The sequence below is a fragment of the Herpailurus yagouaroundi genome, unplaced genomic scaffold (genome assembly GCF_014898765.1).
Source record: "Herpailurus yagouaroundi ecotype Mexico unplaced genomic scaffold, PumYag 180, whole genome shotgun sequence".
In the NCBI taxonomy this organism is placed as follows: Eukaryota; Metazoa; Chordata; class Mammalia; order Carnivora; family Felidae; genus Herpailurus; species Herpailurus yagouaroundi.
In genome coordinates, this window is record NW_024412411.1 from 4,201,118 (window position 1) to 4,214,361 (window position 13,244).

The following is a 13,244-nucleotide window of genomic DNA, read 5'->3' on the forward strand; positions in this document are numbered from 1 at the left end:
AGTGCCTTCGTGCATAGTCAGGGATCCTAAAGACCGGGGCTGGAAGGGACCTCATAGTGCCACCACTGGTTGTGTTAGGACTCTGCTTGAACACCCCAGTGCTGGGGAGCCCAGTCTAATGGACAGCTTGATAGGGAGTGAGCAAACTCTGACTAGGAACATTCCTCCTGCTGAAACCCACCTTCCTGTGCCGAACCCATCTGGCCCTAGCCTTGCACTCCTTCTGCTGGAAGACAGCCTCCTATAACTTCTGGAGACGCAGGGTTGGATTCCAGTCCTGGCTCTCTCATTTAGAGCTGTGTGACCTTGGGCAAGGTCAACCTCTCCAGGCTTCATCTGTAAAATGGGGATATTAATGAAGTTGGGAGAACTAAAAACGAAGTGGAAGAAGGTCTCAGCCCAGGGCCTGGAATACAGTAAAGCCTCAATAAACATTTTCAGTAATGCTACTAGGTTATCATCATTACCATGTTAATACACGGGGAAACTGAGGCCGGGAGCGGTCGGCAGCGGAGGGGGGGAGGGGGTGGGGTCGAGGGCAGCGGAGCGGGAGTGGCGTGCAGCGGGCCGAGCGGGGGCGGGCGGCCGTGGCCTCAGGGGCCCTCTCCCGGCTCCGGCCCCCCTCGCCGCCCGGGCACCGCTCGGCTGCCGCGCTTTACGAGCAAAAACAAACACGTCCCACAAGCGGCCCCTGTGCGGCGCGGCCCCGCGCCCGCCAGCGCCGCCGCCTCCCGGTCAAAGCCGGCTTTGTGCCCGCCCCGCCGCCCCCGCGGCCCAGGCGATTTTAATTAGTGTCTGGGTCTGCGCCGGGAGATGGAAATCAAAGCCCCCGTTCTTCCAGCGCCCCCGCCCCGACCCCCGCCTCCTGCCTGCGGATCCCCAGGCTCCGCGTACCCCTGCTGGCAGCCGCGGGAAGTGGAGCCCTCCCGGAGCCGCCGCCTCGAGTTCGAATCGCGCTTTTTAAGGCGCACGGACCCGGGGCACGTCATGGGCGCCCTGGGCCTCGGTTTCCCCAGTAATACTAGGCATTCAGCTCAGGCAGCCAGCTCTTAAAATGTTGCTGGGATGGCTGATGAGGTCTGACTCGGCCAGCAACCACTAGAGGATGGGGAGGAGGAGAAGGCCTTGAGGGGAAAAGCTGCGTTGTGGACAGCTCTCTATGACCCAAGTTTTGAACCTTATGCTCTTCAGGGTTTCTTAATTTTTTTTTTTAATGTTTATTTATATTAGAGAGAGAGAGAGCAAGTGCGGGAGGGACAGAGAGAGAGGGAGACAGAATCCATAGCAGGCTCCAGGCTCTGAGCTGTCAGCACAGAGCCCGACACGGGGCTGGAACTCATGAGATTATGACCTGAGCCAAAGAAGTCTAACGCTTAACCACTGAGCCACCCCGGTGCCCTTGCTCTTCAGGGTTTCCTAAAGGGGCAGCCTGGACCTTTGAGTCTCCCTGGGGAGCTTGTTTAAAATGCCAAAACCTGGCCCCACTCCACACCTGCTGAATCAGAACCTTGGGGCTTGGAGCCTCAAAATCCACATTTTGAACAAATGCCATGTTGATTCTGGTGCGTGAATGTGGCATGTGCAAAGGATAAATGAGCCATATTGTTAGAAAAATACAGTCTTTGCTTCCAATCCCCACAGTATCCTGACTGAAGTGGGACATTTGGCCCCACTACTTAGTTTTATTCCCCTTATAGAGTACTGTGTCCTCCAGGATATCGGTGTCCTTGCTCACAAAATGGGCACAACCTTGAGAATCAAAGGTGTCCTTGAGTGGGAAAGGCCATTAGAAGCAGGAAAACTCCTAACAGTCCCCTCTCCCACACTCTGCCATTAACACCTACCTCTAAAGGTATTTTGGTGAATGGCTGCTGCTGCTCAATACTGTGCTGTGGCTCCCAGTTGCCTTCAAAATAAGACTCTGACTCCTTATCATGGTGTTCCAGATTGGGTCCTGGCCACATCTCCTGCTGCTTTCTCACAGTCCCTCATCTTGGTATGAAGCCACCCTCCATTTCCACCTCATCCCAACATCTGTGCTTTCCTGCTTACTTGCCTTTGCCCAAGCTGTCCCTTCCATGGAAAAATACTTCCTCCTTGCCATCCCCCTACTCTATTTCAAATAGCCAGACTTTGTCAGTTCCTCATGACCCTGTTGAAAGGCTACCTCTCACATTCCTGTCCCACCCCGGTCCCAGTGGGGTGTTCTTTACCTCCCAGGAACTTTTTTTTTTAAAGTTTATTTATATCGAGAGAGATTACGAGCAGGGGAGGCACAGAGAGAGAAGGAGAGAGAGAATCCCAAGCAGGCTCAGTGCTGTCAATCTAGAGCCTAACCTCTGAAATCATGACCTGAGCCGAAATCAAGAGCCGGGAGGCTTAACTGACTGAGCCACCCAGGTGCCCCTCCCATGAACTTTTTCAGCACTCTGTTCCTCTGTTAAGGCACTGACTGTCTTTCATTACTGGTTAAAATCTTGGGTTTGGGAGTTTGATAAACCTGGTTTGTTACTCTGACTCCACCACTCTGTGACCTTGGGTGAGTCTTTTAACCTCTCTGAGCCTCTGTTTCCTCTTTATGATTATTGAGGAGGTTAGGGGACATAAGGAAAGGGGCAGTACTTGGGGCAGAAGCTAGTCAGTGCAGGGTCACAGTTAAAAGTGCAGGCTCTGTAAATGTCCATCAACTGATGAATGGATAAAGAAATTGTGGTTTATATACACAATGGAATACTACATGGCAATGAGAAAGAATGAAATATGGCCTTTTGTAGCAACGTGGATGGAACTGGAGAGTGTGATGCTAAGTGAAATAAGCCATACAGAGAAAGACAGATACCATATGGTTTCACTCTTATGTGGATCTTGAGAAACTTAACAGAAACCCATGGGGGAGGGGAAGGAAGAAAAAAAAAAAAAAGAGGTTAGAGTGGGAGAGAGCCAAAGCATAAGAGACTGTTGAGAACTGAGAGCAAACTGAGGGTTGATGGGGGGTGGGAGGGAGGAGAGGGTGGGTGATGGGTATTGAGGAGGGCACCTTTTGGGATGAGCACTGGGTGTTGTATGGAAACCAATTTGACAATAAATTTCATATATTGAAAAATAAAAAATAAAAAAAAATGCACTATAACATTAAAAAAATAATAAAAAAATAAAAATAAAAAATAAAAGTGCAGGCTCTGAACTAGAGTACTCGGGTTGGAAACCACATTCCACCCCTACTCATTGGCAGCATGACTTTGGATAAGATTACTAAACTCCTCTTTGCCTCGGTTTCCCCAACTATGCGATCAGGATAAAGATAGTGTGGCAGACAGCCCCCATGGTGTTCCCCATGATGTTCACACCTTGCATAATCCCTCTCTTTGAGGGTGGGTGGGACCTGTGATTTGCTTCTGGCCAGTGGAATGTGGCAAAGGTGAAGGGATTTTGTAGAATTGAGGTCCCAAATCAGTTAATTTTAAGTCACTCAAAAGGGAGATTGAGTGGGTCTGATGTGATCAGGTAAGAGCCCTTAAGAGAGGAACTAGATCCTCCATGGAGTCAGAGACTCTGTTCCTAACTTTGAAGAAGTAAGCTGTTGTTGTAAGACCAGCTGGTAGTCGCTAGGAACTGAGAGTGGCTGGCCCCTGGCTGGCAGCCAGCAAGAAAAGAGGGACTTCAGTCCTATAACCGCAATGAGATGAATTTTACCAATAACCTGGGGGAACTTGGAAGTGGGTCTTTTCCCCAGTTGAGTCTTAGATGAGACCACACCCCTGTGGATACCTGGATCATGGACTGGTGAGATCCTAAAGCAGAGAACCCAGCTAAGCCGTGCCCAGACTTCTGGCCTATATAAACTGTGAGGTAATAAATGTGTTTTAAGCTGCTAGATTTGTGGTAGTTTGTGACCCAGTAATAGAAAACTAATACAAATCATATTCACTTCATCGGGTTCTGGTAAAGATTGAGTGGGGCCACTGAGGTAAAGCCAGCCTGGTGCTGGTTCATGGGAGATACTCAGTAGTAATTAGCTGCCATGAGCCAGCTAATTATGTTTGGAACACAGCACTTTACAAAAATAAATTTTAATCACCAGCTTATTAATTAGTTCGTTTACAAAAAACATAGGATTTGCAAGCAGGAAAACTACATTTGAGCAAACTTGCTGTAAGACCTTCCCCTTGCTATGTTATGACTGTTAGGATGCTTTAGGCTGCAAGTATAGAAAACTTGACTAATAGTGGCTGCCTTAGGTTGGGATTCTTAGAAACAGAACTTAAGGCAAGGAGTCATGTGAAAATGATGTGTATTAGGAAGAAGGTTTCCAAGAGAAACCAGAGTGAGAAGTAGGACTGGAGGTGGGGGGGGGGGGTGACATCAAGACAAGTCCCACAAAGAGAAACTTCGGCTCCATCTTATAGAGGAGCTCCGAGGACAGTGCAGGTCACCCCTCAGAGCTGGCCAGGTCAGTGCAAGGCAGCTGGAGGACTGACACCTCCATACTCATCTGTCACTGGTTAAGGGCCTCCCTTGAGGTGGGGCAGGGGTGTAAATTCCCAGGCTCTTCTGGCTTTTCATGCTCATAGGCAAAGTGGGCTCCAGCAGCCTGAAGGCCATCCTCTGACAAGGGAAAGCAGGTGCTGGCTTTTGGGAGTGAAAGCACAGTGGGAGCCGGTGTGTATGAAAATGTTAAAGGGATGAGAGGGTCATTGGCAGCGTTGCTGCAGTGGCATAAGCTATAAGGACATCTGTTGTTTGCCTAACGAGAAACGTAGGTGGTCCCCAGATTGGCTCAGTGTGAGTCATTGATGTCCCTGAGGACTCAGCTCTTTTCAGCCTTCCTTAGCATGGCTGGTTTTCATATCCTTAGCCTCATGGCCACAAGATGGCTGCCGCAGCTCCATATCTCACGTCCTTAGCCGACGGCATCTGAAGTAAGAAGCAAAACAGGGTGGTAGCAAAAAGACTTTCTCTTCACAGGACTCTCTCCTTGGAGGAGGAAAATCCCCCCTTCCACAACCCACCAGGTTGGATCACATACCCAGCCCTAGACCAGTCACCAGCAGAGGAGAGTGGGTTGCTAAGGTTCGCTTAGGTCATTCAGTAGTTCACCCCAGGTGCTGAGCACCTGTCCAGTGGGGTTCTGTTAGCACAGAGAGGTAAGGGAATGACTACTGGGTGGGCACCCGAGAGTATCTGCCACAGCGCATCACTCTTCCTCATTTGCAAAAGGAGAATACTGGTACCTGCCTCTGAGATTCATGGGGAGGATTCACTGAGCAGATTTTAATTGCTCGGTATGTCCACGCCTTTTTTTCTCTGATGTTTCTCTGTTGAGCTCATGGAAGGCAGGGACCGTGTCTGGTTTACCCTTGCTTCTGTTGCTTCAACCCTCTAAAGAGTAACTCCATCAATTTCTCTCCATGTGTTGCCACGCCCTAGTCCAGACTGCCATCACCTCTCACTGGTAGCTGTGAGGGCTTACTCATAGATTTCTCAGCTCCCGTTCTTGGCTCCCTCTAAGTCTTTCTCCCACAGAAGCCTGACAGATCTTTGTAAAACACACATCTGATTGAATTATATCCCCGCTGAAAATCCTTCCAGGCTCAAGAAAAAGGGCGGGGGTGGGGGTTGGGTGGAGGCTGGGGAGTGATATTCAGAGTAACTACTGGTTTGGGACGGGCCCTGGGCAATCAGAACAGGCACCAACATTGACAGCAATGCCAGCACATCCTTCCTGCACATCGGCCATGTTCTGAGGGCCCTAGGAGAGCTGGCCTCTGCCTGCCTCTTTGGTTTCTCTCTGGAGACTGTGCCACCCGCCAATCCTCTGCTGCCTGTACCACCCTGCCTGCACTGGGCCAGTGCAACTCTCGCGTCGGCCTGATCTGCTCGCCCTTCCCCAGATGTACGACTCGTATCCAGGCTTCTGAATGTTTTTCCCAGGACTGGAACATGATTCCCCCACTTCTTCTGGCTACTTCTTTAAAACTTGCATTTTGGGTGCCCCCTCTTCCAGGACACTTTCTCTGATACTCCTCTCCTCCGTCATGGTCTCTCATGGCCCCTGTGCTTTCTTCTGTCAAAGCACGTGTCACTCAATCGCCATTGTTGATGTCTCTTTCTCCCTCGCCAGACTGGGGTCTTTCTGAGGGCACGGTGGGACACACAGGACAGTTGCATCACCTGTGCTGGTAGTAGTGGGTGGTGATAGTGGTGGTGGGGATGGTGGAGGCCAGCACCACTCTCAGACCCAGGCCCCTCTCTGACCTTCTTCCAGCTGCACCCCTCCCCATAGCACAAGGAGTCCATTGGTTCAAGAGGATATGTGCCCCTCCCCTCCTTCCCCACACTCTGGGAACCCAGGGTCCTAGAATTCTCTACCCAAACAGCCCAAGTCTGCTTCCAGGACTGCATAGTCCTCTTCTCCAAGTCTGTTCTTTAAGCCAGAGGGATAGTTTGCCCAGTAAGTGGGGAGAAGGGAGGTGGGCTTGGATGAAGCTTGGACATTTTTCAGTTACTATCCCTAGGTAACAAATTACCCCCAAACCGAGCAGCTTAAGACGGTTGTTTTTTTAATGCTTATGAATTCTGTGGGTCAGCTGAGCAGGGCACAATGGGAATGGTTTTGTCCGCTCCATGATGTCTGGGCCTCCACGGAGAAGACTCAGTGACTGGAGGCTGAAATCATCTGTTTATCCATATATCAGATCATGCTAGTAGTCGGCTGGGAGCTCAGCTGGGGCTGTTGACTGGAGTATCGCTGTGTGTTCTCCAGGTGCTTGGGCTTCCTCACAGCATGGTGACCTCAGAGTTAGTTAGACTTCTTGCCTAGTGGTTCCAGATGCGAAGGGCAAGTATCTCATTAAACAGCCAGTAGCTGCATCACCATTTGTGGCCCAGGCTTGGAAGTCACCCAGAATAATTTCTGCTTCATTCTATTGGCTAAAATGAGTCACAGCCCACCCAGATATAAGGGGAGAGGACATGGGCCAGACTTCTCAATGGGAGGAGTATAAAAGCATTCTGGACGTGTTTTAAAAACATCAAAGACTTGCAGACTGGGGTGTCTACACCTGTGTGTACGAGGCCCTTCACACTACAGGACAGAGTTGAAATAAGAAGCGAGGTGGACTGAAAGGAGGAAGTCAGGGGCCAAAGGCCAGCTCTCCATGTGTTTCCATGTTCTGGCAAAGAAGAGGTCAGACGATTTTAGATTTGAAGTTGGGCTTTCAAGTCATTAAGAAGGTTTATTTGTCAAGGTAGAAAGATAGACTGTATTTATTTAATAGTTTATTAGTTTGATTTGTAACTTTTAAATATGTAGGGTGTGATGTGTAGGCCCCATTTGTTTTCCTTCCTGGACCCTACAATGTGAGGTGCGGCCCTGGTGGTGGTGGCAGTGGTAATGGTGGTGAGAATGGTAGTGGTGATCACTCAAGGGCTCAACAACCACTTACTGAGCACCTGCTATATGTCAGGAGTCAGCCACGTCTCACTGTTGTCTTCACCATTAATGCCATTCTTCCTTCCCTCATTTCCTTCTTCAGTAAGCATACACTGAATGCCTCCTGTGGACCAGGGGCTGGGGATGGAAAGATAACCACCACGTGGTCTCTGGCTCAAGCAGCTTACTGTCCAGTGGGAGAAGGGCTCAGGAACACATCATTGCAATACAAAAGCATGAGTTTGGTTACCGAAGGGCATATGATGTTGGGGCAGCAGGGAGGCCCAGTGAGGGCTTTTTCTGAGGAGGACTTGGAGCATAAGCTGGAATACTGCAGGAAGGGACTAAGGAAAGGCACTCCAGAAAGAGGGAATAGCATGTGTAAGGTGTGGAAGCAAGGACACTGGTTTCAGAAGTGATCCAAAATTGTAGTGGTGGTGACTGGGAACAGGGATCCCTGCAGTGACTGTGTGTGGGTGCCACCTCCTTATTTGAGGGAACTGCTCCCCACCCTCCCCCAACTCCAATCATGATGCTGATACCTCAGCCCAGACCACCATCTATGTACCCAAGATGGACCAACCAGAGTTGTTCCCCAGAATCTTTCTATAGGCATTGGAAGGGCAGATCCTTTGTACCCTGTCTGATTGAGAGCTAGTAGGCACCTGAGCAGTGCAGTGTGCTGTCTGCTTCTTGAAAGAGTTGGTTGGGAAGAACAGATTGGTATGCAGGGGTCAACAGAATGTCGTGATGGTGTCAGAGTCTGTGCCTCAGGTCTTCTTGGAGCCCAGATGCATCCCACCTGGGTCAGGTAGGGCAGCAAACTGGACCCTGGAGCGCTGCTGGGACAGATGATGGGGGAACTGGGGGCAAAAAAGGCAGCAAGAATCAGATCTTCAGGGGTCCAGGAGGGAAGGTATCGAAGAAGGGGCTTAATGAAGGAAACAGGGTAAGATTTGTGTTTCTGAAAGATCATTCTGGGTTGGTGGGTAAGACTTGCTGGGAAGGGGAAGGGGAAGGGGAGGGGGTTGCTGGCAGCAGGGGAGCTGATAGGAAGGCTGATTCCACCCCTAGCCCCAACATCATGGGGCACGGAGAGGGGAATGAATGTGGGAGTCAGACCCTGCGGGCTCCATTAGAGCCCAACTGTAGGTTGCTGTTGGACTTTGGGCAAATCTTGTGGCTCTGTTTTGTGCCAGAGGTGATAAAGGTAGGATTGGGGGAAGGCCTCTGATGTGATATGGTCATTCAAGCAGCCTTGAGCTGGGGCCAGAGATCCAGGTCCTAATTCCCACTCTAGAAGGTCTGAGATAACTTTCTGTACTCAGAAATCCATGCCACCCCACCCCCTTCCAACTTCAATCAGCCTCCTGCAATACCTCCTGTTCATCTTCTATAAACTGGCCTTACAGGAGGAGAAGGCAGGCAGGGTGTCTTCCAGGGACCAGGGTGAGGGGAAGGGGGGTGGCTGGGCCTGCCCTGCCGAGAGATGCCATTGTGCCTGGTGGGGCCCCAGGCCTTCCCTTACCCCCAAGCCAGCCCCAAACCACAGGCCACGTCCTGTTTCTCAGAAATACTGCCATTTCCCAGAGCCCAGGGTTCGTGGGGGGACAGGGGGAGGTGGCTTCATAGCTACTGGAAGAGGAGGAAACCCGGAGGCCAGGCTTGGCATCATAATTGCACTATCAGGTTTGGGGGCCAGGAAGCTACCTGGGAAGGTGGAGGCTCTGAGCCCAGGTCAGCTGCACCTGCCCCAGCCCAGGACCTGGCACTTCCAGTGTTCTGGGATCCATCAGGGTACAGAATGACAGACCTTAGCTGGAATCCAACCCCTCCATTTACCAGTATGTGATCTTGGTTAGGTCATTTCCTCTCCCTGTATGTGCCTCAGTTTCCTCATCTCTTAATATGGTTGACAGTCCCCATCTCACTGGGTTGTCCTAAGGATCAGATGAAACAACAGACTTGAATGTGCCTTGTTATCTAATGGCCGGGCATGGGGGAGGGGACGTCACTCTTTCATCCAGGGCCCAGCCTGTGCCTAGCCTGGCCACCAAGTAGGACTCCCTGCTGGGATCTCTGGGAGCCTCACGAGTGGAAGTCTGGGTAGTCCTGGAAGACCACCATTTCCTTCTCTGTCATCACACACATGGGGAGACCAGCAGGGTTACACAGTGAGTTAGTGGCTGAGGCAGCATAGATTTTAACTTGTCCTTAAACCTCCCTTCTTCCACTCTCTTGTTCCTTCTCCTTTCCCCTGTCCTGTGAGGAGGTGATGAGGAATCATCACCAAGGCTTGCTTACATCTCTTCCATCTGAGAAACCCACTTCTTCCATCCATGTCCACTGCCAGCCACTGCTCTGCTTCTCCCCTCTCCTTTACCACCAAGGTTCTTCAAAGACTTGTCTGTTTCCCCACCTCCCTGACACCACCTCAGCCCCCCAAAACCTGTTCCTGCCTCCCAGCTCTCCTGACATTGCCCATTTCCACAGGCACCAGAAGCCCCCTCACCCCTGGGGGCGGAGGGAGGCCCTTCCAGGCCTTGTGTGATTGAACTCTCCGCCACCATACCCTCTTGGCTTCCCTCTTGCCTCCACGGTGGTTCCTTTGCTGATGCTCGTCTGTCTCTTCTCTTCACTCTACAGTCTCTCCCAGGCTGGTGCCACCCACCTCCTGGCTTCAGTTACCACCTGCAGGCCAATGGCTCCCAAACCCCTGTCTCTGGCCAAGCCTTCTCCCAGATCCATAATATACCCCACGAGCCAGGGGTATCTCCTGAGACTCAACGTGTGCTCAGCTGAATCTTCTGAGTTTTTCCCCAGGCCCCATGTGAAACACAGCTGCGCCCTACCCTCCTCCCTCTCCCTCATCCAGTCCTCCATTAGCGTCATTAGCGTGGCCTTCCCTTCTAGCCCCACCTCCTCTCTCCTGCCCAGGCCGTCGTCATCCCTCGCAAGGACTCTCACAACAGCCTCGTGCCTGGTGTCTGCCTCGCTCGGCCATGCTGGTCTTCACCCAGCAACCAGAGCCAGCTTGCTAACCCACAGACCTGACCCAGGCACTGAAACCCTTCCACGGCTCGTGGCTGCCCTCGGATGAAGCCAGAGCTTCTCAGCTGGGTCTTCAGCCTCACCTCCCTTAGCTCTGCCTCAAACTGTCCAGTGAGCTGTTGGTGATTCTCCCTATGACATGCTTTTTTACATCTTCCATGCATGTCTCTCCCTGCGCCGTCTCCCTCCCTCCACCTTTTCTTCACATCCTCCTCATCCTTCAGAGCCTGCTGAAGCGGCTCAGTCTGGGCAAGCTTGTGCTCCCCATGGCCCTGTTGTCACACCAGGTGACAAGGTGTTGTGATGCCCCATCTCCTCCTCAAGACTTTGGCTCCCTAAGGACAGGCAGAGCCGGGCTGGTTCCTTACACTGTGTGGGTCGTCTAGCATAATGTCCTATCGCAGAGCAGCTTAGCAAGTGTTTTACGAACGAACACACGCAAGGGGAAGACAACAAGTCAGAGGGGTGTAAAACCACCAGAAAGCTGCTGAGCGGTTCCCAAGGCAAGCCTTGTGTGTGCACACTCAGAAACGTCTGGACCCAAAGGAGGAGATGCTGATATGCTGAACGTGTCTCCCATGGCGGAAAAGGTTTGGGGTGAACCACACAGGCTTCGGATAAGCCCCTCAAAGAAACCAGGAAGGCAGTTGGCCTGCAATACCAGGGAAAGTATACAGGGAAGTCCATTCCCGTGCTGAGGCCCGGAGCCACTTCTGATTACAGAGTCCTGCCTCCAACCCCATTCTCCAGCAGAGGGGAGGGGCCATTGTGCAGGGGCGGGGGTGGGGGTATCCAGGAAAACTTTCCTGAGAAGAGACACCTGAGCCAAGTTGATGGCTGACGGAGTTCACGACGTAAATGGCTGAGCGTTCAGATTCCTGCGCTTTAAATGTGAGATGCTCAGAGTTCATCGTCCCCGGAGTTCCGAGCTAACCCTACATGGTGAGCGAGCAAGGCCAGAATGCTGTCTTCTCTTGGATGGACAGGTGGAGGCTGTGAAGAGCTAACGTCTTCCTACTCAGGGGAGGAGGGGGAGATTCCAGCCATGTTCCTCAAACCCCAGACTCTCAAACCAGACCCGTGGGAGCTCGCAGGGGGAGTTTGGGCAGTGCAACACTGGCCCCTGCTCAGTGAGGGCGGCAGTGATAGGCTGCTTAGCAGACTTCCCAGGCCTCCCTCAGACACCCGGGTACAAAGAGCAAGACTCTGGAAACAATAGTCAGAGCCCTCCAAGTGACTACAGGTGGCAGAACTCCAGCCCATAGGCCACTTTACATCACCTCTCCACAGCTTCCCACAGGCTTGGGGTGGAGGGCAGCTCTGTCCTGGAGCAAGACCATGGGTCTGGGAGTCCGTAGGCTGAGGTCTAGTCCTGGCCTCACCTGTTGTCACTGTGAAGTTTTGAGGGAAGACACTGGCCGATCCTGATCCTCTGTTTCCTTCTCTCTAAGGTGCGGGTGATTCCTACACTGTTCGTTCACCTTAAGTGGAATTATGAGCATTAAAACATCTTTGAAATTGCAGGTAATGGTGCATGTAGGCAGGATAAATTATTAATGTTGTCTTTCATTGTAACTGTTAGGCTTTCTTCCCAGATGGTGGTGCCGGGGTTGGCAATTTGACGGCCAAGTCTTGGAAATCCTCGGAGGTGAGAATATTTGGGTTTATGACATTGGTCACGGCGGACCGGGGGGGGGGGGGGGGGGGCTAGCCTGGAGCAAGAGACCTGGCACCAGTTTTACCTCTGCCACCGCCCCGCTCTGTGGCTTCAGGCAAACTACTGCTGCTCCCTAAATTCAGTGTCCTCATTGTAGAATGGGGCTGACAATCGTAAGGATCCCCGGAAGATTTGCTGGCAAAGTGCTTTGAGGCTCCATTTCCCCCTCCACTGGCTATCTAGAGGCAGTCCCTTTCCTAGGCTCAGTGCCAATGAGCTCCAGGAGGGGGGCCGCCCATAAAAGCAGGAGGAGCCATAGCTGGGGGGCCAGGGACAGGGACAGAAGCAGTACAGAGCAGGGGGGAGGCCACGGGCAGCAGACAAAGGCCTGGGCAGTGAGGCTGGGGGAGCTAGCCCTGGCTCCGGTAACAATTCACCATGAGGACAGGGCCGGTCTCTGCCTCGGCTGCATCTCAGTCTCTAGCCCTGCAAAATGGGGATGGGCAGGCCCGCCTTGTAGTCCCTGTGGGAACATGCGGGGACTGGACATAAAACTCAGCAGGCAGGATTGAGGGGTAATGCAGCTTGTTATTTATTAATATATAACAACAAAAATGATAAAGCTCATATCTGCAACTGTTTAGGTCTTTATTATAAGGTCTTGGATGCTTTGTCTGGACTGGCTGTGACCTTCAGCTCCGGGGTCTGGGCTAGGAAAACGTTCCAGTGACCTGCATGGAGGAAAGCAGAGGGGTGTGTGTATGTGTGTGTGTGTGGGGGGGGGGCTGAGGGGGGTGTGTATGTGTGTGTGCAGGGGTGCATGCATGTGCACAAAAGAGGCAGAGTGAATGGGGTGGGAAAAACTTGGGACAAGAAGAACGGTGAGGGCCTGAGTTTGGAGCGCATAGGAGGAAGGGGATGGATATTTCCATCATAACCCCACATCCCAGTCAGTTCTGGCACGTGACCCCAACTTCAACCAACCAGCATCTGGGGGCTGGGCTGGCTTCCTAACACCTGTTAGTGACACTCCCATCTGTGGCTTCCTCTCTCCCACTTAAAGCCCCACCTGGATCCGTCTTCCCTGGGATACCGTAGAGCAAA

The 13,244-nt window shown here is 52.0% G+C and overlaps 1 protein-coding gene and 1 long non-coding RNA gene across 8 annotated transcripts in view; one reads left to right on the plus strand and one right to left on the minus strand.

Moving 5' to 3' along the window:
- Nucleotides 1-12,076: 12,076 nt before the first annotated feature.
- Nucleotides 12,077-13,244, plus strand: part of LOC121039282 (uncharacterized) — a 28,402-nt gene continuing 27,234 nt past the window's right edge. The window contains exon 1 of the long non-coding RNA XR_005794664.1: nt 12,077-12,131. This is a non-coding gene — a long non-coding RNA (uncharacterized LOC121039282). The remainder of the gene's footprint in view (nt 12,132-13,244) is intronic.
- The window catches only part of CHRDL2 (chordin like 2), a 33,351-nt gene continuing 32,815 nt past the window's right edge, over nt 12,709-13,244 (minus strand). For all 7 annotated transcript variants that reach the window (XM_040489359.1, XM_040489354.1, XM_040489355.1 and 4 more), the window contains one exon: nt 12,709-12,871. In XM_040489359.1, the coding sequence (XP_040345293.1) occupies nt 12,792-12,871 (80 nt within the window). In that variant the 3' untranslated portion in view covers nt 12,709-12,791. The remainder of the gene's footprint in view (nt 12,872-13,244) is intronic.